The following is a 27340-nucleotide window of genomic DNA, read 5'->3' as shown; positions in this document are numbered from 1 at the left end:
GTCCGAATTTGATTTTACAATAGTAATTACACATAATAATTTTAATGAAGCAATTAAGGATAACACCAAATTAGACTAATTAAAAGCTGAAAAAGAAGATAACAAAAAGAAACCACATTAGTGCGACAAGCAATAAAATTACTTGAAATATTTTTTTAGACAGCAGGTGTTGGACTTCTTGGACTAGGATTAACACTTCTATTAGACGAATTTATAAATAATAGCTCCCTCAAACATATATTTTACAAACTACAGTTTCACAACTACTATTTTTATGATATACTGGTTGGTCTTGCTGCAGCTTCTGTTGTACTTGGGACAGTAACATCGACAGTAGCTGTTCTTGGCTTAGTTGGTTCCTGGAAAAAATCACCAATCTTACTTGTAACGGTATGCAATTTAGCAACAACTTGTTTAGTTAAAAAAAGAAAATGATAATGGTAGTATCAATAATGTAGCGTTAAAGAATCCTAAATATACCAGTTTATTCATTGTACCTTCTTTTAAGAAAAACAGTCAGTTAAGTTGAGATTCAAATACAAAGGAGCTAAAGATAAACAATCAATCGATTAAAGAAATACGACATTAGTTTCAAATGAAAAAAGACAATCAACTGTCCACATATAAATACAGATAAGATTGTTTTTATTTGTGTTTTTTGTGTTGGTGGGTTGCTTTTGTAGTAAAATAATTCAATACAAAAATATGGAGGTGTAATATGATTATCAATTAGACAACTGCCAAGGGATGAAGATGTACAACAATTTTTATATTAACACTTTCTATTTCAGAGCACAGCTCTCTCTCTGGTTTTGCATGTACCAAGAATCCTTGCAGTTACATTTTGGATATTTTTCATTGCAAAGGTATGCACTATAATATTGCAAATTACAATCATTTGTTTTGCGGCAGCGTAAACGTTATTGGTTTTAATTTTAAACTTTTGATCTAAAGTCCCAAGTCATTGAAATTGCTGTAGTTCATATATAAAAGAAACAAAAGATATTAAAAGGACAATCAAACTCATAAGTCGAAAATACACTGACTACGCCATGGCAAAACACAAATTCTTATTATTTCATAGTTAGAACTGGAATGAAACCTCTCAGCTTGAACTTAAAATTAGTCACTGAGATTATTGAACGTAGATGAAAAATCAACTAAAGGCGTACACATTTCTTTCCTTCATATTTTCTCAATGTTTAATGCCTCAATTTTACCTTGAGATGAAGGACAGTGATAAGAGGTTAGATTCGTGAACTTTCTTCGCATTTAAAACAACCTAATTATAAAGAACGGTTTGCGACCGGTATGATAACCTTCTTTTGTGAATTTATCCTGTGAATGTCACAAAATTAATAACATTTTCCTTTATCAGTAGAATTAAATAGGTTTGATTGAAAAAAAGGGATCTAATAAGACTTCTTATTATATACTTAGTAGTAAATACAGATAAATTGTATGTGTAATACAATCATTGGCAAGCATGCTGTATCAGCCATCCGTGATGATATCGATATCAGCACGGTTGCAAAAGCTTTATCACACCTTTAATCTGTAAGACGTCACGTCATCGATTGCAGTCACTGTTGCAAAGGCTTTCAAATCCCTTATCTGTATGACGTCATGTAAAACCTATAATCTGTATGACGTCATGTAAAACCTATAATCTGTATGACGTCATGTTACATAAAAAACATCTACTTGAGGTATATGCATATAATAAAGTGTATATGATATGGCTTTTTCAATATCACACACCATATCAACCCTCAACCAATATAATCTCACGAGCAGAGCTCTTGGGATTATATTGGTGTCTCGGGTTGATACGGATGCGATATTGAAAAAGCCATATGATATTCTCTATTTATCCAAGACCAAGATTGATTTCTACCCTGACATATTTCATAACCAGTTTTTTTATTGTCGTATTCTTGTCTTTTGATTTCTTTGGTTGAAGTCTAATACACGCATATCTTTACAGTGTAAAATATACTGTACTCTCTATTAGCCTATAATTTTGTTTATCGATATAGATATACTGATTATCAATCGGTTTCTTTTTTCTACATAATGTAATATGGAATATGACAGTTGTTTTCCATTTGTTTGATGTGTTTGAGCTTTTGATTTTTCCATTTAATAAGAGACTTTCCATTTTGAGTTCGGTATTTTTGATATTTTACTTTTTTTTAGATTAGTATTGTTACAATGTTTTTGTATGCTTCTTCTTCTATTTTGTCAACAACGATCTTCACTATGTGGTCTTAATGAAAGTAAGAAGCGAAATAAGTTTACAATTTTTCGAAATGTAACCACGAGACAGTAGTTTACAATCGTAAATCGTTTTTTATTTGAACATTTCACACAAGAAAAAAGGTTGAGGTAATCACACGAACTCAAAATGAATTAAAATGCATTAGAGAGCAAAACGTCTATTAGATGGAGTTGACTATTATAAACGTCTATTAGATGGGGTTGACTATTATAAACGTCTATTAGATGGGGTTGACTATTATAAACGTCTATTAGATGGGGTTGACTATTATAAACGTCTATTAGATGGGGTTGACTATTATTTTTAGGTCCGTTTTGGTTATATAGCTCATCAACTGTTTAGTTTAATTTTACATTATATTCTTTACTTTTGAATTTTCGGCTTTGAGCGTTCCTTGGAAAGCTGAATCCAGAAAAGCTTTCGGACGAATGTCATTTATTATGTTTTATAGAATGTGGTATAGTGGAAAAGTATATCTTTAAAATTGAAAATATCTTTCTTTACAGATCAATGGTGGCATGAAATTTCAGTTGTCTTTACAACAATTAGGTTATTTTATTCCCGGCTTTGGAAATGTAATAACTACGAAGTGGAATGATATGATTATGACAGTAAGACATCCGTAGACATTGAGATAGAAAAAAAATTTCCGACATAACTATGTTTAAAAGAACATGTTTTTAAAATTTTTAAAGAATTAATAAGAAATTGTAAGAAATTTAAAAAGACATACTGCTATATTCTTAAAGAAAGGAAAGTTACAAAGAGAGAAATACAAACAATGAAAAATAAAGAAAAAAAATGACGAAAAGATAAGTTAAAAAAAACAATCGAAAGGAAATTATTGATTAAGGTTCAAGTCTCGTACAATACAAAAATATTGACAGTAGATACTAAGTGGGCAATGCTAAAAAAAAGTTAATAAAAAAAGTCATCATCATAAGAAATTCCAATTTTGAATATTTATAAGTCGTCTTCTAATGTTTTCAGCTGCAGTGTTGTGGCGTCAACCATAGCAATGAAACACATACCACGCAAGGAATAATATTTTGTTGTAAAAATGCTCATCCCAGAATACTTGACTCTGCTGAGTATAATACAATATCCTACACATCATTTGATTATTTTGGTGGATGTGGTGGATACAAAACAGAGGCAAGTCTTAAAAGTAAATCAGGGAACGTGTTAATGAAGGTGTCCTAGGATATGTCCTAAGATATGTCTTAGGACATTATTTAGGATGGTCTTAGGACGTGTCTGAGACATGTCTCAGGATGTAAAACAAAGCTATTTTAGGACAGTCCTAAGTACGATGGTCCTAGGACCATCCTAACAGATTTATCAAATTGAAAAAAAATATGCAGAAAATGCAATGACATATATTTTATTGTATTTCAATATATATGAAAAGGAAGGAAGGATGACTCTTTTAGAGAAAACAATTAACGCAAAATAAAAGTGTTAACGTAATACTAAAAGATACGTTACTATATATGATAATAAAATATATAAATGAATTTCATACGACAACACAACTAATAGTCACAAAACTTTGTAAAATGCGATATTTGTGCTGCAATTTTAGTATATAAACTAGTTTTGTCCTTAGGTCCACTCGATTTCATTACATGTATTGAATCAGGATTAGTTAAACAAATAAGTCAATTTTTTACCACATTTTAAATTATTATTGCACCGTTTCGTTAGGTGCCAACAATGTTGCTAATGATGATAGTATTTTTTAAGCTTCAAAAAGAGCAGCATGAATAATTTTAAATGAGCGTTATAATATGACATCCTCAAACATACTTTTTGGAGAGCTACTATCACTACAAACTCCTCAGAGTCTGAATTGACCAGTTTTTGTGCTCGACCAGTAAAATCGAGCACTCATTTTACTCAACTAGTCTCGACATTGTCTCGACTGTACTTAACTGTACTTAAGTGTACTCGACTAGGTCTCGACTTTACTTACTTAGTCTGATTCAGTACTTGATGATCTTTGTGTAGTCTGAAATGGTCTTGACCAAGGCTCGACCTGTCTCGACCTGTCTTGACTAGTCTCGACCTGTCTCGACTAGTCTTGACCTTCAAATTTAGTTTTGACTGGTGTAAATCAGCCCGTCTAACTAAATTAAATATTGATCTTACAAAATTCAAGCTTATTAGGTAGTTTGATTTATTGTTGTGAAATGAAAGAATTTAATTTTACAATATGTAAAAATAAAAATTATTTTATAAAAATTCAGATAGGCATCTTTAATTTTTTTAATTACTTTTTCAAATCAACTTGGATTTTCATGAAACTATGCAGCTATCTTACATATATATCAAGCTTACTGAATCCCATTTCATTTAGTTTTTTTTTGTATTGCTGTAAAATTTAAGAATTTAAGTAATCTTGGTATAAAAAGCTGGGATTTGCAATTCGGACAAAATAGAGATAGTACACTTTAATATGTTTAATAACTTTTTCAAATCAACTTGGATTTTCATCAAACTATGCAGCTATCTTACATATATATCAAGCTTACTAGATTCCCATTTCATTTAGTTTTTTTTTTTGTATTGCTGTAAAATTTAAAAATAAAGTAATCTTGGTAAAAAAAGCTGGGATTTGCAATTCGTACAAAATAGAGATAGTACACTTTAATTTGTTTAATAACTTTTTCAAATCAACTTGGATTTTCATCAAACTATGCAGCTATCTTACATAAATACCAAGCTTACTGAATCCCATTTCATTTAGTTTTTTGTTGTATTGCTGTAAAATTCAAGAATTTAAGTAATCTTGGTAAAAAAAGCTTGGATTTGCAATTCGGACAAAATAGAGATAGTACACTTTATTTTTTTTAATAACTTTTTCAAATCAACTTGGATTTTCATCAAACTATGCAGCTATCTTACGTAGATATCAAGCTGACTGAATCCAATTTCATTTAGTTTTTTGTTGTATTGCTGTAAAATTTTAAAATAAAGTAATCTTGGTAAAAAAAAGCTGGGATTTGCAATTCGTACAAAATAGAGATAGTACACTTTAATTTGTTTAATAACTTTTTCAAATCAACTTGGATTTTCATCAAACTTTGCAGCTATCTTACATATATATCAAGCTTACTGATTCCCATTTTATTTAGTTTTTTGTTGTATTGCTGTAAAATTTAAGAATTTAAGTAATCTTGGTCAAAAAAGCTAGAATTTGCAGTTCGAACAAAATACAGATAGTACACTTTAATTCTTTTTATAACTTTTTAAATTCAACTTGGATTTTATTGAAACTATATATAATCTTGGTGATGTATTCATCTTACTGAATCCCAGGTTGTTATAAAGTTTGTTGTATTGCTGTCAAATTTAAGAATTAATTTAATCTAGGTAAAAAAAGCTAAGATTTGCAGTTTTGACAAAATAGAGATGGTACACTTTAATTTTTTTCATAACTTTTTCAAATCTACTTAGATTTTCATCAAACTCTACAAATATCTTTGCAATATATTGATCTTACTGAATCATAGGTTGTTATTTTGTTTGGTGTATTTCTGTCAAATTTAAGAATTTAATTAACCTAGGTCAAAAAGCTACGATATTAGAAATATATCTTTTCTCATAATTTGAGAAAAAGTATATATAAAATAGTTATATAATTCCTTTAATGTTTTATTCCTTTTGATATACACTATATAAATATATCAAAAAGGGATGAAACATTAGAAATTATTAAAATAGTTCTTCTGATTTGTGGTGATTTATAAAGCAATACCTTCTCCTTGAGGCAAACTTATTAAAAAGATCACATCTACCAGAGAGTTTTAAATTCTAAATAACATTTATTCAAAGTTGCAACATCCTGTTAAATCTAAATCGCAGGGCTTTTAATTCACTAGATAAGTAATACATGAGTTTAAGAACAGTAGGGCTTTCTTTTTACCTGTAAAACTCATGTGTACTGATGTAATTAAATCATGTATAGTGCCATGTCATTAAATTTGACAAAAAAATATTTTAAAACTTCATAACAACCTGGGATTTAGTAAGATCACCAAGGTAGCTATATAGTTTTAATAAAATCCATGTTGATTTGAAAAAGTTATTAAAAAACTTAAAGTGTACTATCTCTATTTTGTTCGAACTGCAAATTCTAGCTTTTTTGACCTAGATTAATTTAATTCTTAAATTTGACAGCAATACAACAAAAAACAAAATAACCTGGGATTCAGTAAGCTTGATATATATGTTAGATAGCTGCATAGTTTGATGAAAATCCAAGTTGATTTGAAAAAGTTATTATAAAAATTAAAGTGTACTATCTCTATTTTGTCCGAATTGCAAATCCTAGCTTTTTGTACCAAGATTACTTTAATTCTTAAATTTTACAGCAATACAACAAAAAACTAAATGAAATGGGATTCAGTAAGCTTGATATATATGTATGATAGTTGCATAGTTTGATGCAAATCCTAGTTGATTTGAAAAAGTTATTAAAAAAATTAAAGTGTACTATCTCTATTTTGTCCGAATTGCAAATCCTAGCTTTTTATACCTAGATTACTTTAATTCTTAAATTTTACAGCAATACAACGAAAAACTAAATGAAATGGGATTCAGTAAGCTTGATATATATGTAAGATAGCTGCATAGTTTGATGCAAATCCAAGTTGATTTGAAAAAGATATTAAAAAAATTAAAGTGTACTATCTCTATTTTGTCCGAATTGCAAATCCTAGCTTTTTATACCAAGATTACTTTAATTCTTAAATTTTACAGCAATACAACAAAAAACTAAATGAAATGGGATTCAGTAAGCTTGATACATATGTAAGATAGCTGCATAGTTTGATGCAAATCCAAGTTGATTTGAAAAAGTTATTAAACAAATTAAAGTGTACTATCTCTATTTTGTCTGAATTGCAAATCCTAGCTTTTTATACCAAGATTACTTTAATTCTTAAATTTTACAGCAATACAACAAAAAACTAAATGAAATGGGATTCAGTAAGCTTGATATATATGTTAAATAGCTGCATAGTTTGATGCAAATCCAAGTTGATTTGAAAAAGTTATTAAAAAAATTAAAGTGTACTATCTCTATTTTGTCCGAATTGCAAATCCTAGCTTTTTATACCAAGTTTACTTTAATTCTTAAATTTTTACAGCAATACAACAAAAAACTAAATGAAATGGGATTCAGTAAGCTTGATATATATGTAAGATAGCTGCATAGTTTGATGCAAATCTAAGTTGATTTGAAAAAGTTATTAAACAAATTAAAGTGTACTATCTCTATTTTGTTCGAACTGCAAATTCTAGCTTTTTTGACCTAGATTAATTTAATTCTTAAATTTGACAGCAATACAACAAAAAATAAAATAACCTGGGATTCAGTAAGCTTGATATATATGTTAGATAGCTGCATAGATTGATGAAAATCCAAGTTGATTTGAAAAAGATATTAAAAAAATTAAAGTGTACTATCTCTATTTTGTCCGAATTGCAAATCCTAGCTTTTTATACCAAGATTACTTTAATTCTTAAATTTTACAGCAATACAACAAAAAACTAAATGAAATGGGATTCAGTAAGCTTGATACATATGTAAGATAGCTGCATAGTTTGATGCAAATCCAAGTTGATTTGAAAAAGTTATTAAAAAAATTAAGGTGTACTATCTCTATTTTGTCGGAAATGCAAATCCTAACTTTTTATACCAAGATTACTTTAATTCTTAAATTTTACAGCAATACAACAAAAAACTAAATGAAATGGGATTCAGTAAGCTTGATATATATGTAAGATAGCTGCATAGTTTGATGCAAATCCAAATTGATTTGAAAAAGTCATTAAAAAAATTAAAGTGTACTATCTCTATTTTGTCCGAATTGCAAATCCTAGCTTTTTATACCAAGATTACTTTAATTCTTAAATTTTTACAGCAATACAACAAAAAACTAAATGAAATGGGATTCAGTAAGCTTGATATATATGTAAGATAGCTGCATAGTTTGATGCAAATCCAAGTTGATTTGAAAAATTTATTAAAAAAATTAAAGTGTACTATCTCTATTTTGTCCGAATTGCAAATCCTAGCTTTTTATACCAAGATTACTTTAATTCTTAAATTTTACAGCAATACAACAAAAAACTAAATGAAATGGGATTCAGTAAGCTTGATATATATCTAAGATATCTGCATAGTTTGAGGATAATCCAAGTTGATTTGAAAAAGTTATAAAAAAAATTAAAGATGCCTATCTGAATTTGTATATAATAATTTTTTTTTTACATATTGTAAAATTAAATTCTTTCATTTCACAGCAATAAATCAAACTACCTAATAAGCTTGAATTTTGTAAGATCAATATTTAATTTAGTTAGACGGGCTGATTTACACCAGTCAAAACTATATTTGAAGGTCAAGACAAGTCGATACAGGCCGAGACTGGTTGAGACTGAGTCGAGACTAGTCAAGACAGGTCGAGACAGGTCGAGCCTTGGTCAAGACCATTTCAGACTACACAAAGATCATCAAGTACTGAATCAGACTAATTAAGTAAAGTCGAGACCTAGTCGAGTACACTTAAGTACAGTTAAGTACAGTCGAGACAATGTCGAGACTAGTCGAGTAAAATGTGTGCTCGATTTTACTGGTCGAGCACAAAAACTGGTCAATTTAGACTCTGAGGAGTTTGTAGTGTATTGATGTCCATTTCATATAAATTTGTATATAGAAAAGCAAGGTTAGTTATTAAAGAACTTCACCAAATGACTCCACACTATCTCAATGTATTCAAATATGTGCATCAAGTTAGTTCTAGAACACGCACACAATGTTCTTGTAATATGCTTAATATCTCAAAAACTCAAACTGGATATTATAAACACTCTTTGTTGATATCTGGAATTATTTTATGGATCAAATTTGTCTACAAACTGAAAATAATGTAACTCAATTGAATCTTTAACAAATATTGATAAATAGTTTGTTTAATTAGTTTAATTCTATTAACAGTTTATGCCATATTTGTTGTTTTTATTTCGTTTTAGGACATCGTAACTTTTATGACTATCCCAAGACATCTATGTATATATCCTAACTTTAGGATCAAACTTAGAACAAATGTTATTCTAGCAGACTTTTGTTAACCTCACTTAGGACTAAGACGTGTCCTAAGACCATCCTAAGACAAGTCCTAGTCCTAGGACAGCTTCGTTGACACGGCCCCATGAATCTTTCTTTATCTGGTATCTTTGATTATATTTTTTTACAACCACTGAGTTGATGCAACTGCTGGTGGAGGTTTGCTCAACCAGCACATTATTCATCATTTCAAAATTTCCTCCAACTGGGTTGTGAAAAAAAAACGAAGGAAATCGACACTTTATAAGCTTAGGGTTAAAGTCACGATTGTTATATTGTTTTCTTTAAGGAATTCTTATTTCTGGTCTCAAATTGCCAAATCGAAGAATAATGCTGATTGGTCTTTTTTGCGTACTAAGTACTTGTAAATCGCATGTGTCAAATAAATTAAGCCATTATATCTTTCAGACATGTGCAGATGTTATCTTGTTCAAGACTAAAATGTTTGTTGGTTGGTTTCTAGCGATTGTGTTGCTGCAAATTGTTTTAGAGGTATATAATAATAGCATATACAAAATAAAATTTTGGGGCCCTTTATAGCTTGTTGTTCGGTGTGAGCTAAGGCTCCGTGTTGAAGACCTTACATTGACATATAATGGTGTTTTTTTTTAATTGTTATTTGGATGGAGAGTTGTCTCATTGGCACTCACATCACATCTTCCTATATCTATATATGGTTGAATTGTAATCTCATTTAAATGATCTCATACTAACTTGTGTTGTTAATTTATTCCCGATCGTACCTTTTTTTTTTAAATTAGACTTCTGATTGTCCAATATCATAATTTCTGATTGTATCACATTATTCTATTATGGTAACTGTTTTGAATAAACAATGCTTCGTAATATCAAATTAGAATTAATTATCGCATGAACATACTGGTAGTTGATATCAATTTTATAAATGATATATGAATTGTTGAAATAATCATCAGTTAAAATGCACTAAAATAATATATCATATAAGTAATAAAATATATCTATAATGTGAGGTTTTATTTATAATACAAATATCAATAATGTAATCTTTAATTCAATTTTTAAGTTTTTATTCCAATTTTAAATACATGCACCTAATTTGTTTTTCTTCTTCTTTCCAATTTTTATGAACACTCACACTGACGGGTAAGTGTAGTGATTAATTTCACCTGAAAAATTCGAATTCACATAATCTGAATAATACAAGGACAAGGACTCAATCTACACTCTCATATAGAAAAAAAATGTATTATGTCATTAGTGTGCTCTGAACATATATCATTTTATTGAAAAGTTTGACTGGAGGGCTGTTTTACATCCAGTGGATAGTTAAGTGCATATTCAGGACGGGAACATGTTGATGTTAGATGACCATACAATTTGGTTTGAAATAGACATATACTCTTGAGTTATATACACTTAGTTTCATTACTTTTTTACCCGTACTTTTAAAAAGTTGAACAATGGGGGGGGGGGACACCCGTTTTTTTATACCAAATTATAAACCTGGTATCTTTGATGAGTTATTTTGTATTCAAAGCACCTTACGGGATCGAAGAATATTAATGTCAAGTAAACCTTGCGTCGAAATAGGAATGAAAACAATTGAAAATAGATAGATTAAAAAAAACCGACTGCAGACATTTTGAAAAGAAATTATACAAAGGTATCATTTAACTGTGGATGCATTTATTTTCGTGGGAACCAATGTTTGTGGATTCAGAAAAGCTTGAACTTTCGTGGATATTTGATTTTGTGGTTTTGCAATAGTCTGCATATAAGCTTATAGAAAGTTCGTAATTCGTTGATTTAGATTCTTGGTTCACTTGTTCCAACGAAATACTCGAAATTGGTACCTCAGGAATACTACTGAAACCACAGTACGAACACCATGGAAACATTTAAGTTCATTTAGTACAGTTAGTTTGAGCTGTTTTGATAATTTTATTTTAAATAAAAGAATAAATTTAATAGGACCTATTTGATAAATGTTTTAAAACTAAATGTCAAGTGTGTAAAATGATGTTTCATTGTTTCCTGAATTTCGTTTTTATTTTAGTGAGAATCTATATTGAGGAACACAAATTAACGCATTCTTTGTAACCATGAATATGTACTGATATGGCTATCACTTGGTCATATTTAAAATGTTAAAATTCAAATACCTTACACGTTAAACGTGTATTTGTTCCGCCTAACAGAAATTCTCCCCGAAACTTTGTTTTAAACAATTCTATAATAAATGTTGTGTTGAAACACATATTTTATACCCTTTATTCCGTTTGGAACGACTACTTTAATATTTGTTCAAGTGGAAATAATATTATAGATATTTCTTCCATTTGAAACTTATATCATAAAGGAACTTATTTTTCATTACACAACGAATTAAATCGCCCTTCATAGAAAAATAAAAAAGACGATGTGGTGTGATTTTTTTTTATATTTAATGAAACATTCTACGAAGAGGAATTTATGCAACCATTGTATTTTTATTTTGCCTTAGATTATTGGTTTCGTATTTGTTAGCAAAGAATATCTCGTTATAATGTTGACAGAAAGCGCTGAAAACCCAACAGGAGCAACATTGAATGCTAAGTCTGTAATATTCAGAAAGATGTTTAAAGAAATAAAATCATTCTGTGTTAGTAACTGGAAGAGGTAACAACATAAACAAGTGTATCGTATATTAATTATGGGTTTATGGTGCAATATATAATTAAAACATGACAAATGTGGCATATATCGTATTATTTAACCATAACCGAGGATGTTTGAAAAATATACACCTAGTTTTTTTTCATACCAAATTTGTTTATAAATGTGGGAACTTCTTAACAGAACCGAATCACATTAATTTTTTGTTTGTGATGTCATTTTTTAATTTTTGGCCTAATTTTGTCATTGGTTTAGCAAATATAAAAGTTGAACAGTGTTTTGTATATTGTTTTCGACTTATGACTTCAAAAACTAACTGACCAAGCCCCACCCACTCCCCCAAAAACAAATAGAAAAAAAGAAGAAAAAACCCAAAGACACAAAAATAAAAAAGCAACAAAAACAAGATTTTTAATGTGAGATCTTTAGAAAAACTTATGTAGAGCTATGTGAAAAATTTATTCTAAGTGACAAAAGAATCAAAATGATTTTTTATCAATAGGTTATTTGCGATGTCGTTTAAACATTTTTATAGAAATAAAGTGGTTGCATGGAAAAATTTGAGAATTAATGGTCATAAATAAGACATGTGGGGTAATACAAAACGAAGAAAAGGTGAAAACGTAAGAATTGAGCATCGATTAGCTATTAAGGAGACACGCCTTAGCATTGCTAGTTCAAACAACTCGGGCTGCCAACAATAAAGCATTAGAAAACTTTTACTATAGCCTTGTGTTATAAATTTATAACAAAATAACTCTTGATCTGTCAAGGAAGTTCTTAAACTTAGACTTTGTTTTGTCCGTGGTATGTTTTATTGAAAGGATACATGATTACCAAACATATATTGTAACATAAAACACCCACCACATTATTCCTACGTGAAAACATTTGATGTCAGCATTCAATAGTAATATAATGGAAAACAACATAATAATCGATTAGGAAATGTCAGAATCACTATAATATATATACAATACATGCAATAAATCATATAAGGAAAAATACAATTATGCTTATAAAAACTCCAAATATTAAGAATTTCTAGCAATTTTATTTGTATGTATGTTATGGTATAACACGCTCATGCATATAGTAAAAATCGTGCTCTTACATGTCTTATTTTAAAAGTAAAAAATGTATTTTTCTACTATTATATCTTTACTTTATAGGACAAAAATATCACTGCTTCACTTTATTTCTCTTGGATGTTTATTTGTGATTAAACAGTATATATTTTATCCTTGGATGCTAGATAATAGAATATTTTTGTAAGTGTCATTTGATTGTTTTTCTTTGACATTTTTGCATACCGCTTTAGTCTATATTATGTAGAATATGGTAGGATATATATGCAAAATTTCGCTGATACAACAAACCAGTATAAGAAGTTGACTAAAATACACGTCATCGCCAGAAGTCGTCTTTGCTTTGTATAGTTTTCGTGAGTAAAGCCCTTTTCAACTTATTTTTAAAGTTTGCTCTTATGTTGTGCTGTTACATCACTGTATGATGTTAGAGGAGGAATGGGCGCCTGCAAACATGTTTAAACCAGCCACATTCTTTATGTGCCTGTTCCAAGTCAGAAGCCTGTAATTCAGTGGCTATCGTGTATGCTCTACAACATACTTGTTTGTTGTTTCGTATATAATTTATCTCGTTAGTTTTTTTCGTTTGTTTTCCATTTGACATTTCGATGCATTCTATTGCTTATTATGCGGTATCGATTTTGCTCATTGTTAAACACCGTACGGTGACACTCGGTCGTCTGGTGGATGGTGTCTCATTGGTAACCATACCCCATCTACTTATTCTTATATTGGCCTAGTGTTTAGAAGTTCAATATTACGCAACAAACACCGACTTATTTATTAACTAACAATTAAATGAACGAACAAAAGATCAAAGATAAAGAGCAAACTCAACTGCAGAGATTAATAAGTAGTAGATGAATATCATCAAAATTTGTAAGGTGTCAATCAAATTAAAACCAGCATATTCAGTTAGTTTCATTTTTTCGACACCATAGATGCAGGTAAATGAATGTCATACACATATTCTGTAAGTCAGAGACATCATGCTATTAGTAATGAATATGTCTGATTCCTACACAAAAAGATTGTTGAAGAATATACGCGTATGTACTGAACTGATTGCAAATAACTATACACGGTTGTGAATTACTGATTGTTTTATTTAACAGATATTCAACATTGTGGTGATTTGTCTAGCCATCAACATACGATTTGACAAAGTTTTTGGAAACTCTGATATACAAGAATTATTTTCAAAAATAAACATTGCTGATCATACCTTCACAAGTGCTATCAACACGTTTTCAATTGTGACTGTAACTTTTTCGTCTCTATCAATAGCAGTTGTTATATTTTCATTCATTGTTATGGCCTTACCGAAATGGAAATCAGTTCTTAGTTTTGTCGTAAGTACTATTTTTGTTCTAATTGTTTTCAATGTCATACAGCAATTTAATGTCTTGGTTTCTCTCTGTTTTCGTAACAGTGCATTTAGCATTTGATTGGCGTAACTTTATGGTAGAAAAGAAATATCTGAAAAGGCTGTATTTAAACTTATCTATGACGAGTTTATTTAAAAAGTTTTATATTGCTGATGAAATTTGTTAGAGCATCGAAAATTTAAGATAATATCTGTAATTTTCATATATATATATTGAATTTATATTGATGTCGTACGATAATGTTTCTTCTTCATATTGATGTTTTTTATTAACATGAAAGCAATTTAATTTAAATGGAGATGTAACTGCATTAATTTCATTTAAGACTAAATTATGCTGTGAATTTACCCGTCTTGCTGTGTTCCCTCTGTTCAAGTAATTGAGTTTTGTCTCTCAAATCCTCAAGAAATAAGTCAATTATAGAATATTCCGCTGCTTGAACATATTATGTCACAAACACATTCTATCACAATCACTAGATTTGGCAAATAACGAGGAGATTGTATTGATGTGAGACAAAAAAAACCGGCCCGAAACACCCTATTATGATATACCCGATGGCATCTCCAGCCCAGGAGCCAGTACTTCGGTACTTGCATAAAAATGCAGAATTAATGAATGTATCTTCCGCATGCAAAGCTCTGATTCCTTGGCCGGCTTTTGCTATAATTTTGTTCTTTTTGGTTTTCATCAGCTCTTCAATTCCTAATACGTTTTGGATTTTCAAATTGTTTGGCCTCAACCATCACTGAAGAGAATTGTTTTGTTTACTCTTGGTTTTCTTTTGATCTTTTTCTATTTGTGCCATGGAGTTGTCAGTTATTTGTCTACTTATAAGTTTTAATGTACCATTGGTAGATTTCGCCTCCCTTTAAATTGTCAAAATGCGCATCTGGTGCAGTAAAATTGATACCGTTAATGTTATTACTACCACTGGGTCGATACCTCTGCTGGTGGTATGTTAGTCCTCGAGAGCATCACAAGCCAAATACGGTTACACGGTATTGTGTAATTAAAATTTGTTGTTTTAAAATTTTAGAAATTTCTTTAAATTAAGATAGAAAATAAGAGAGTATATCTCTCGTATGCATACCGCTGATTCCATGTCTGGTTTTGGCTACACTTTTTATCCTTTTTGGTTTTATCATCTCTTCAATTCTTAATAAGTTTTGGATTTTTAAATATTTAAGCCCTGAACATCACTGAAGAGACATTTCTTGTGGAAAAGAGGGGCGAAAGATACCAAAGGGACAGTCAAACTCATAAATCGAAAATAAACTGACAACGCCATGGCTAAAAAAGAAATAATAGTACATAAGACACAGCATAGAAATCTCAAGACTACGTAACACGAACCCCGCCAAAAACTGGGGGTGATCTCAGGTGCTCCGGAAGGGTAATCAAATCCTGCTCCACAGAAAATGCATCTGATGCAGAAACATTGGTATCGTTAATGTTATTGTTGTGACTAGATATAGGCAACAGAAGTATATCGCTGTTCGAAATTCATAAATCGATTGAGGAAAAAACAAATCCGGGTTACAAACTAAAACTGAGGGAAAAACATCATATATAAGATAAGAACAACGACACATGACTAAAATGCAACACAAACAAGAAACAAACTATAATATAACAATGGTCATTTTCCTGACTTGGTACAGGACATTTAAAGAAAAAATGGTGGGTTGAACCTGGTTTTGTGGCTGGCCAAACCTACCGCTTTTATAGCAATGTTAATTATAACTTTAAAATGACAACATTACATGACAACATTACATGACAGGACTACAATACAAATAAATGGGAGAACATACAAGACAGAAAAACACACAAATAATAGCAAATAGTAAAGTATTTTACATTAATACTGGCCTACTTTCTGTTTTACTAGAGTGCTGGGGTATTGTGTATCGTGGCAGTTGCAAATCTTCTTCAAGAAGGATTATGGGTGATTTTTTTCAATAATGTAAGTTCCAGAAATACATAATTCGTTTATTCGTAATAATACTTCGTATAGTGATTGTAGCTTTGTTAAAATATGTTTATTCGTTATACTTTATGGTGTGACCACACATTTGCCTTTTCGTCTGACTAGCTTCGTGTTTTATAACGTTATTAAAAAAAATGATATCAAGATCTGTGTAAATAAAACAAATTTTCCTAAATTGATTCTAGTATCCATCGAATAAAAGGAAACTCATTAAGGGAAATATGAGAAAATATGAAGAGGAGATAAATGTCAAACAGATATAAACGTTAATTATTCTGTTGCTCCAATTGTTGTGTTTGATAGCATCGTGGAAAAAACTTTCTGCAAAACGATCATAGAACTAAAAATTGGATAAATATAAAATGTTTTTCTTTAGTTCTCCATTTGCATATATTGTGTAATTTTCCGAAGATGTCGTTTAAATTTGTCAAATTATATTGAAGTAAATGTTCCTAAAAATATAGCATGACATTCGGAGAACAACAGTTTTACAGACATTCGTAAGGTTTATGTTCTAGAAAAAAAGCAAACTCATACTTTTCATTAATATTCTTTTATAGTGCAATTTGAATATCCTTCCTGAATCTTTAGTCTCTCTTTTAAGGATGAATTAATCTATACAAAAGTACATAAAACAAAATGTTGGTAATTATGTTTGTATGAAAAGTGACTCGTTATTTGTATTAGATTTTGAAGTAAAATGGATATTCGGATGTTGGTCATTTCCCCCCATAAATAACTAATTAGAGCTTTAAAATAAAAATCTAATATAGTTATTGTACATGTTGTATCACCAACAGTTTTTAAATATTTCCTAGTCGTTATACTTAATTTGCAAAACAATACACAATATTGTATGCTAAAATTCAAAGAAGTATGATACTCTATGATATATTTCATGGATTTATTTTTGCAAAAAGTGTTCTCGTTACTTCAAGTTTGTCACAACATGTGGGAGTGTTTCGACCGTTAAATTGTATAACATTTATTTTACAAATGACTAACTCAGAGTAATTGATAAATGATACCACTGTACATATTTTGTAAAATAATTGGAAATAAATCTACGTATTTACAAGAATTAACTTCATTTAAATAATTGTCTAGTATGAAAAAAGTAGGATATGATTACAGTGGCCATATATGGCAACATGTTGAGTACTTTACTAATTTGCATAGCGGCCATATTGTCGTATTATGTTGACATCCATTTCAATAGGAATATGCATGCCCCTTAAGTAAATATTCAAATATGCCAATTCGTAATTACATTAACGTTTTGTCCGCATATTGGTAAATTGTACATATTTTTGTCTTGTGTTCGTGTACAAATGAACCTTATCAACACTAAAAACTTTCAGCCTTTTCAATTTAACTAATTTATTCCTTTCCATTTTCTTAACCCTCAAATTCTACGCATTTTTCCTTTGCACTACATAGCATATTTGTAAATATCCACCTGAGGAAGTTTTCAGAGACACGTTAGTTTAAGATCAAAGACGGAAACAGACTTGATGATCAGCAATTTTCTATTTTTCAATCTACAGCTAAGGGAAGTAATTTAATTAAAAGAGCCAAAGTGACGTGATGCTAATCCAATGTATAACGTATCTAGGAGTTTGTATTGACGGTTTAGTATTTCCTAAGTTGAATTGAAATAGTCAGATGTTACAAATAAGGCAACAGTAGTATACCGCTGTTCAATAGTCATAATTCGATAAAGCGAAAACAAATCCGAGTAACAAACTAAAACCGAGGGAAACACATCAACTATAGGAGGAAAACAATAAAACAACAGGTACACTGAACTGCAACAAAAGCAAACACCAATATAAATTGAAACAGACTGTTTGATAACAAATGCCATATTCCTGACTTTGTACAGGACTTTTTAAGAAAAAAATGGTGGGTTGAAATTGGTTGTATGGCTAGCCAAACCTTCTGTTTATATAACAATGTTAAAAATACCGTTAATAAAATGATAACACTACCGGACAGGAATACAGTACAAGCAAACGCAAGAACAATCATCACAGATATCATAGTAATAATATAATAGTACATGACAACATGTAAACCAAAGAATAACACCGGACACTTCCCATGACACCACACCATGACACCACAAACGAAATATAAACTGCGCGTCACATGAATGGACCAACTTCACAAAATGGGACGTCTTTTTGTGACGTTTATATTACTACAGGTGAATTTCTAAAAATAAAATAAATTTGCTTTATTTATAGACACGTACAAGAATGAAACTAAAATAGATTTGTTTTATTTAAAGACACGTACAAGAATGGAAATAAAATAGATTTGTTTTATTTATAAACACGTACAAGAATAAAAAATTAAATAGATTTTTTTATTTATAGACATGTACAAGAATAAAAATAGATAGTTAAAGGACATGTAGTTTCTGCTCAAACTATCTTTATGACATACTAGTATTTAAAAAAAATAGGTATAAAACCCATATTAATACAGAAGGATAATGTCTGGCAATATAAATATCATATTTAGACATGTTAGATATGATTGCGATAAGAATTAAGAATATTAACCCAACAGTTGTAAATAATTGAATACCGTGTGCTAAGATTGCTTTGCTTTATAGTTTTGTTGGGTTGGTTCCCCGCTTACCTGCTCACTCTTACTTTTGATACACATATCCGTTTATTCATATGGACGTACACTACATTGATTTAACTTACAGGTATCTTCAGAGCTAGAAGATGAACTTATGAAACAGTTCAATAGTACTAATGGTGGTTATGATTACTCTGACAAATCAGCAACACATGATTTGTCATTATCATTTTCGTGGAACACACTATTTGTACAGGTATGATGACACGAAAAGAGTTAAAACATTATTACTACACTACGGATACATACATGTATTAATATAGTACCTTTAAAACTTATCCAAGACTGTTTTTTTAAGTGTTGTGAATAAATCTCAATTGACAGATGGACAAACAATATCAGAAGGAAAATAGTCAGCTAATTATTATAGATAAAGTATATGCATGATCTGAAAATCTTAGAAAAACTGCTGATATAATGTTAAATTGAATACAAGTTATCGCAATTTTTCAGAAGTCTGTCGTTTGTCTCTTTATGATTTTGTTTAAGTGATCAGTGGGATCATATGCATATATATACCACTGACAACTTTTAAAAGTAGATATCAATTTGAGGAAACTCTGAATAAAACATCTGTTAACTTTTCATGTAGGCAGAATGTTGTGGAGTAGGACCTAGGATAGAATCGTCATTTAAATCTACCTACTGGTATGTATATGGTGACAGATCAGCAGGTCAACGAATTCCAGTACAATGTTGTATATCTCAGACTGATGTCTTCCCTTACTCTACGAGAACAGATAGCAACTGTACAACTTCTATGCTAGACGGCTACTATCGCTCACAGGTTAATTATTTAAATCTCTAACTTTAGGGTATGCTTTATCAACATGATATATCTTTTCCAAGGCTCTTATTAATCTAATCAAAATGTCATTATATAAGAAATAGCATTTGATATTTTCATAAATGTAATGTTTTACGAAATACGAAATGATCAAATAGCTATAAAGTCTCCATGAAAGACATCATAAATAATAATGAATTATTCTTCATTAAACGGATTATAAACGGATTAATAGATGTTTTATTGTAAAACTAACTAATTTGTGCTCAACGGTCTATTTAAATGGGTTTTGGACACACTGTTTTACAAATTGTGATGAAAAATACCAATCCTGGTACTTAATTTAGTTCGGCAATCAGCTTGTAAAAAACTCATCGCAGAAAAAATATTGCTTTATTGTTTTAAAACATGTGATTTAAACAAAACATTGATATGTACAACAAATATAGGACTCCATTGTGTGTCCAAGAAATTAAGTTTGCCAACTATGTCTTTTAGTCATGTGATGTTGCAGTTAAAGAAAGATTAGAAATATACAACACAATCTTCATTGTATTCATGGCTATGATCATTTTTGTAGTGGTGAGTATGAATATGTGTAAAAAAGTGTTTTTTAAGTTTACTTCCAGTTTCCTTTTATTCTTACATAATATGTTGTAAAAAGGTTTTTCACGTGTTTCCCTTATTTTATGCTGCACTTCCGCATAATTTCACATATGATAATGCATAAAAAAGACATCATAGAGATAATCAAACACAAAAGTTGAAGAAAATCTGTCAATACAAAGGCAAAAATCGAAAAACGACGAAAAGACAAAACAACAGTCTATGATACAAAGCATAAAACACCAAACACTGAGCACATGAACCCTACCAAAAAGCGGGGAGTAATTTCAGGTGGTCAACAAGTGGTAACTATCGTGTTGCTATTGCAAGTACACATTCAATGATGTCACATTCTAGGAAAAGAGGACGGGATTCTGGTTTCGACAATTTAAACATATCCATCGCCATATGCATGATACGTGGGGCAGATATTCCTTAACGGGCAACCAACTTTTGATTGCGTCTCCATCATTTTCGAATGGATAACTTCAACTTTACCACTTGTAACTCTTAGTTCGATGGCTATAATTCCACTATCGTATAGTTAAACAGGTTTTCAATGTAGTAGTATCAAGTCAGGACTTCGTTTTACAGAAGGTTGTACTTTTTGCATTCATTGGTACTTTGTATAGTTTGCTGCTGACTTGTGGTAAATCGAGGAAACTTTTGTGAACGGAGGCCATGACTTATAACTGATTGCTCCCTGATGTCAATGTAAGAGGGTTTTAAACAATATACAATATATAAGGACACTAATTGCGTTGATATGCCCAAGTTGAGTCGATTTGCCTATCTATTTATAATGCATGTGATGGTCATACATGCTTGCTGAGTCAATATAAAAATTCGAAGTTGTGGTTTGATTGCCAATGAAACAACTGTCTACCATTGACCAAATGACGCAGACGTTAAGAACTATATCAATTGAATGTTAAAAAAAACAACCCCAAACAAACAACTATAGGCTACCGTATGGCGATCACTTATGAGCAAAAGCCAATATCGCAAATTACCACGAAATGCCCCGAAATGACAAATGCAACATACATCAGACCAAATTAAAACGGCCTGATTTATGTACAAAACAATGAAACAAAAACAAATATGATATACAGCAACAAACGACAACCACTGAATTGCATGCTCCTGACTAGGACAAATCACACACAAAATGTGGCGGGGTTAAGCAGATTGCTCGCGCCATCCCTCCCCCTAACATGGGACACTTGTGTAACAGTACAACACACTATTAAAATCAGTTGGTAAGGGCTGAACTCATCAGATTGAGTCAATATGCATGTAACATGTAACACAATGTATTAAACATATGTCGTTAGATGAGGGTAAGGAAACTATTTTTTATATATAGTTCTTAAACATCTTAATCTCACACAGTTTTGAAATTTATTCTAATATGACTGTAAAACATGCTATCGACAATCAATTACTTAGTTATTGAACAATAACAATCAAAACCAAGGAATAAACAAAGACTCACAAAACCAAAGGACATTTACATCAATAGTTATAAATAATAATAAGGAAACAACACGAACTCCACTTAAAAGCGGGAGTGAAATCAGGTGCTCCGGAAGGGTAAGCATTTGAATGAAGGATGAATGAAGGAAAACAATCATTGATATTTGAGGAAGATCTTCACAAAAGTAAATCTATTTTTATTGTTTCTAACCAAATTCCCAATACAACTAGTGAGCTTTAGGTATTCTCATAGTTTACTAAGAACATAAATATGTTTAGCTGTACCACTTTTACAGGTCTATAATACTTTATGTGCGGTCAGGAGTTTTATCCAAGTCGCAGCACTAAACCGAAAAAACACATACATAACTATTGGTACCTTTTTAATTTAAATCAATAGTAAATTTTAATGAAAGACAAGGAAGTTATCAGTAAAATCTCTTTGATCGAGTTGTTGTCTCTTTGACATATTCGCCATTTCCATTCTCAATTTTAATAGTAAAAGTTCAATGGCAAGTTATTATTGACAATAAAAGATCTCGGAACAAAAAGGGAAGCTAAGATCCATGAGCCCGAAGGTGGGTTGATTTTAAGAGTTCTTTTGCGAAGAGGTCTTTTAATATCTATATTAACTTTTCATCAAACTTTTACTGATTTAGAAATCGTAAAAAGTCATAAAAAGTACAGAAAAGGCCTCTTCCCCTAGAAGTGACGAGTCTAAATCGGATTCAACTTACTTGATATATACAATAACAGTTACTTAATTGATTTAAAGACAGTTACGTGATATTAAACATTTTCAGTTCTAAATATAAACCGTGGGATTGTTTTATAAAACTAAGGGGTAAACTTATATTTTCAAACTTAAAATGTTTGTTTCATAAATGAGTCAATCAACGATATACCGACCTCATTTACAACTAACTAATTAATGTTCTGCACAAAACTTTTTGTCATATATATATTTGGTGGTTTTGTTTATGTGTCTGTAATCAAGAAATAATTTTTTTTAATACCAGATTATAAGCAGACAGTTAGTAAATCTATTCCAACAATTCATGTATCAAACATCGTGTAATACATTTAGATTCTTACGTTGATACCAGTGAAAAGGTCCGAAAAATACAAATTGAAAAAACAAATGATTAATGAAAAGATTAGATTTACGTTTAACAGCTGGACGCGAATAACCCCTGCACTTCTCTTATACAACAGTAAACCCTTGCTAAAGTGAGGCATCCGTTCGGCTGTGTGTCTGTGATGGATGTATGAATACGAAGCAACGTTCGGTCTGAATACGTAAGTTCAATCCTGTGTCACCTAAATGTCCAGTTGCAAATATTTTTATGTATATTTTGGACGAGTGGGTCAACCTCTAAAAAACCTTAAACAAATTTTCCAACGAATTCAAACATGACAGTCAATAAGACGTGTACTTTTATGTTTATCAATTTGCAGGTTTCGAACATCTTTGGATTTCCACTATGATATTGTCTGATTTTTAGTTGGAGATGATCAATCAAATGCATTTTTATTCCACGAATTTTTGACTTATTGTATTTTGAATGCCGTATGTGGACCCCTTGATTATACAAGGCGTACCCAATTAGTCATGCCCGATTAATTTAATGAGAATAAACTGCAATTTCAGGACCTACACCTTGTTATTAAGATATAGGTACAATAAGTAAACACAAGAGATTTTTTATGAAATGAAATCGTTCAGGTGTCTCAGATAATTATAAAAAAAAAATCGATTTTGTGGTGGCGTCTACCATGTTTACAACAATATTCTAATTTTAAGCCACTCTCTAATTCAGATATGTTGTGTTGTAACAACTTTATTGAATGCAATACGATTCAAGAAAGACACAAACATGATGCATGTGAGTGTTAAAGCGGATGGAGAGGAAGTTGAAATCAGAAAAGACAATAAAACACAAAAAGTAGGGGATAATGCTAAGAAAAAAAGAAATCAAAGAAAAGAAGAGGATAACCGAGCAAACAAATCATCTAAAAACGAACTGCGATTGTCAGTTAGAACTGCTGATTTACACAGAAAAGCAAATACTATTGTTCGGGAAAACATCGAAGACATTATTGAATTACAATCGATAAAATCTATGGAATTTGATGACAAGATTAATGACAAACCAGATTAACCTACCGACAAAATAAAACAAAAAGTTGACGAATTGGCTGGAAATGATATAACAATGCTTGACAACTAAATCAAAGATATTACTGAAGTGATGACATCTGACAATATTGGAAAAAAGAAACAAATAAGTTAAATATCTTGGTTCATATGTGTATTTGACACGTTAGAACATATATATATATATATATATCAACTCGTCTAAACATCAACCTAACAATGTAAATCTGTAAATTTGCTTTCGCATAACATGGAACGAATTATTATTGCATATTTTTTTCATAGTATCTTTGCTATATTATAGTTCGTTTCTGTGTGTGTTACATTTTAACGTTGCGTCGTTTGTTTTCTCTTATTTTTGAGTGTAAATTCACATTGCGATAAGACGTGTCACGGTACTTGTCTATCCCAAATTCATGTATTTGGTTTTGATGTTATATTTGTTATTCTCGTGGGATTTTGTCTGATGCTTGGTCCGTTTCTGTGTGTGTTACATTGTAGTGTTGTGTCGTTGTTCTCCTTTTATATTAATGCGTTTCCCTCAGTTTTAGTTTGTTACCCCGATTTTGTTTTTTTGTCCATGGATTTATGAGTTTGAACAGCGGTATACTACTGTTGCCTTTATTTAAAAGTATTGTCTGTTAATACAAATTTGGCAGTCATATATATATATATATATATATATACCTGATGCAATTGTTGAAAGCTAGCTTTTTTTGTGATTGGGTTTTTCAACACCTACTAACCAAGAATTCTGTTCTATGAGTATACCCCTTAAATGACATGATCGTAAATTCTTCAAGACTGTCAGAAACTATTTGGAGGATTATCTGTAGGCGATAGTGTTTATGAAAGTTTTCATGGTCAGTTTTAGATTTTTAATGGAGTTAAAAAATATATAAATTTATTCTCGTAGATATATTTATCCAAAATATGAATAAGAAAATATTTTTTGTTTTGAGTTAATAAGACTGAACTGTGTTCGTACTTTCCATTAACAGACTATATTCAATCATACTTTTGTGGCCAAATCGTTAATTATTTTACAATTGTGTATGTTTTTCTTTTATTTTGCAAATGTGTACTATGTTAAAAGTTTTATCTTTTCGTGTTACTGTATGAAAATGCTTCTTTATTTTTATATTAAAACTGTAAAAATGACACTATGTTTCAACTTTATATACATAGATGTAACACTAAATATTTATTCTCAATAAAATAATTTAAGGATGTAGTCCGGTGATATTAGAAAAAAATAATTCTAGAATTTAAGATTAATACTATAAATTAGAAGAGCATTAGTTAAGGTACAAAATAAGCTAAAAATGTCCGTTTGTTTTCGACTATGGATTTGAATATCCCTTTGGTATCATATGCTCCTCTTTTACAAGTAAGTACTACTATTGCAGAACACTCAAATATCATTTCTACTCAACATTAACTCAGTGTAATGCAAACTAGGTTAGTAACGTACAAATCAGACATTTTTGTTTTACTGCTGACACAGTCTTTACCCCAATATATCACTAGCAGGTATCCATTCGGTCACGAAAAAAGAAAACGAAAGGAAATGCACCATATTGGAGAAAAAGCTTCCGAAGGTTTATTTTAAAAGTGTCACATGTAGATCATACTGTTTACTCTTCAGGATCACATAAGTTTATCCGCTGATTAATGGTGGGGTTCGTGTTGCTCAGTATCAATAATTAACATCTTATCTTAAATCCTAAAAATTGTCAATAGCACATAGGGCGGAATGAATAAAGACTTACAAAGAAAAACTCTCTATTTCTGTGAATGTCAAACAGTTAATTAAGTCACGGTTTCATCAAAGATGAAGGTAAATTACATAAACTGACAATACCAAAGAGGTGGGGTAATTCAATGAAAAAGTAAAATATCTATAACAAGTCACTTGAAATCGACACTTAGCTAAGTAATTAATTCATGGTTTACAGAGAGTCCGTTTCTATGTATGTTGGCGTTTGCTTTTGTTGTTCCGTTGTTTTCCTCTTATAGTTGATGTGTTTCCTCGGTTTTAGTTTGTTAACCGGAGTTGTTTTTACTTAATCCAATTATGACGATTTAACAGTAGTATACTACTGTTGCCTTTATTTACTTGTTAAATTGTCATTCAAAAGTAAAATAACAAAAATACCGAACTCCGAGGAAAATTCAAAACGGAAAGTACGTAATCAAATGGCAAAATCAAAAGCTCAAACACTTCAACCGAATAGATAACAACTGTCATATTCCTAACTTGGTACAGGCATTTTCTTATGTAGAAAATGGTGACATAGCCAGAAATTAGTGGTGCTTTTGCTAATTAATATTCATAATATGTAAATGAGAATTGTACCACGTGATTATAGTTTGAACTAGACTGGATTGATATCGTTAAAATCTTTCAAACACGGATATTATTAGTTGCCCGTCACATAGTCCTTGTTTATAATCACTCTTATATTTCCGTAAAGATGTCAGGCGGTCAAAATAAAAACAATGAACGCGAATTAAGTTAATTTTTCGTGTTCTCGTGAGTTTCTACTGACTATTAAGATATTGGCATTTTAACTTTACGTGGGAACCTAGAGTTCAACGAATACACATACAACGTTTGGACTTGCTTATTCTTTGGACATCCAAGTTTCAAGTTTCACCCCGGCAACTTGTTTTTCTAAAAACCTTGTTAGCCAATTTTCAACACGAAGTTTGCAAATTTGACGTTTCAGCCATTTTAGCCTGTATTTTATTTTGCAATGATAAAAGCCTCTCGCTTCGATTTTCAAAATAGCTCAGGAACCTTGATTTTTGCAACGACAGTCATTATGTTTCTTTTAAATGGTGTATATTGTTGAGTATATTTATTTTCTGCCCCGGCATCCTGCTTATCACTTAAATTAAAGTTAAAAAAAGAGGGACGAAAGATACCAAAGGGACAGTCAAACTCATAAATCTAAAACAAACTGAAAACGCCATTGCTAAAAATGAAAAAGACAAACAGAAAAACAATAGTACATGACACAACATAGAAAACTAAAGAATAAACAACACGAGCCCCACCAAAAACTAGGGGTGATCTCAGGTGCGCCGGAAGGGTAAGCAGATCCTGCTCCACACCCGTCGTGTTGCT

At 30.6% G+C, this 27340-nt stretch overlaps 1 protein-coding gene and 1 long non-coding RNA gene across 3 annotated transcripts; both read left to right on the top strand.

The window, feature by feature from the left end:
- The first annotated feature begins 165 nt into the window (after positions 1-165).
- LOC143082041 (uncharacterized) lies at positions 166-3436 on the top strand. The gene is made up of 4 exons (XR_012980232.1): positions 166-390; positions 792-866; positions 2788-2892; positions 3272-3436. It is a non-coding gene; the product is annotated as an uncharacterized LOC143082041 (long non-coding RNA).
- A 6392-nt stretch (positions 3437-9828) lies between these two features.
- On the top strand, positions 9829-25368 carry LOC143083941 (uncharacterized). Of its 2 annotated transcripts, XM_076260349.1 has the most exons (9): positions 9829-9908; positions 11902-12056; positions 13226-13271; positions 14257-14493; positions 16424-16498; positions 19245-19373; positions 19770-19964; positions 20463-20546; positions 23870-25368. In XM_076260349.1, exons 1-9 carry the CDS (start codon positions 9858-9860, stop codon positions 24209-24211), a joined length of 1314 nt encoding a protein of 437 aa, XP_076116464.1. In that variant the 5' UTR covers positions 9829-9857; the 3' UTR covers positions 24212-25368. The 2 variants fall into 2 exon arrangements, with proteins under 2 accessions (XP_076116464.1, XP_076116465.1); XM_076260350.1 differs by lacking the exon at positions 20463-20546.
- The last annotated feature ends 1972 nt before the right edge of the window (positions 25369-27340 follow it).

Source organism: Mytilus galloprovincialis, chromosome 7 (assembly GCF_965363235.1).
Source record: "Mytilus galloprovincialis chromosome 7, xbMytGall1.hap1.1, whole genome shotgun sequence".
Taxonomy (NCBI): domain Eukaryota; kingdom Metazoa; phylum Mollusca; class Bivalvia; order Mytilida; family Mytilidae; genus Mytilus; species Mytilus galloprovincialis.
The sequence above is the reverse complement of the archived record's forward strand: the minus strand, read 5'-3'. Positions and strand labels throughout refer to the sequence as shown.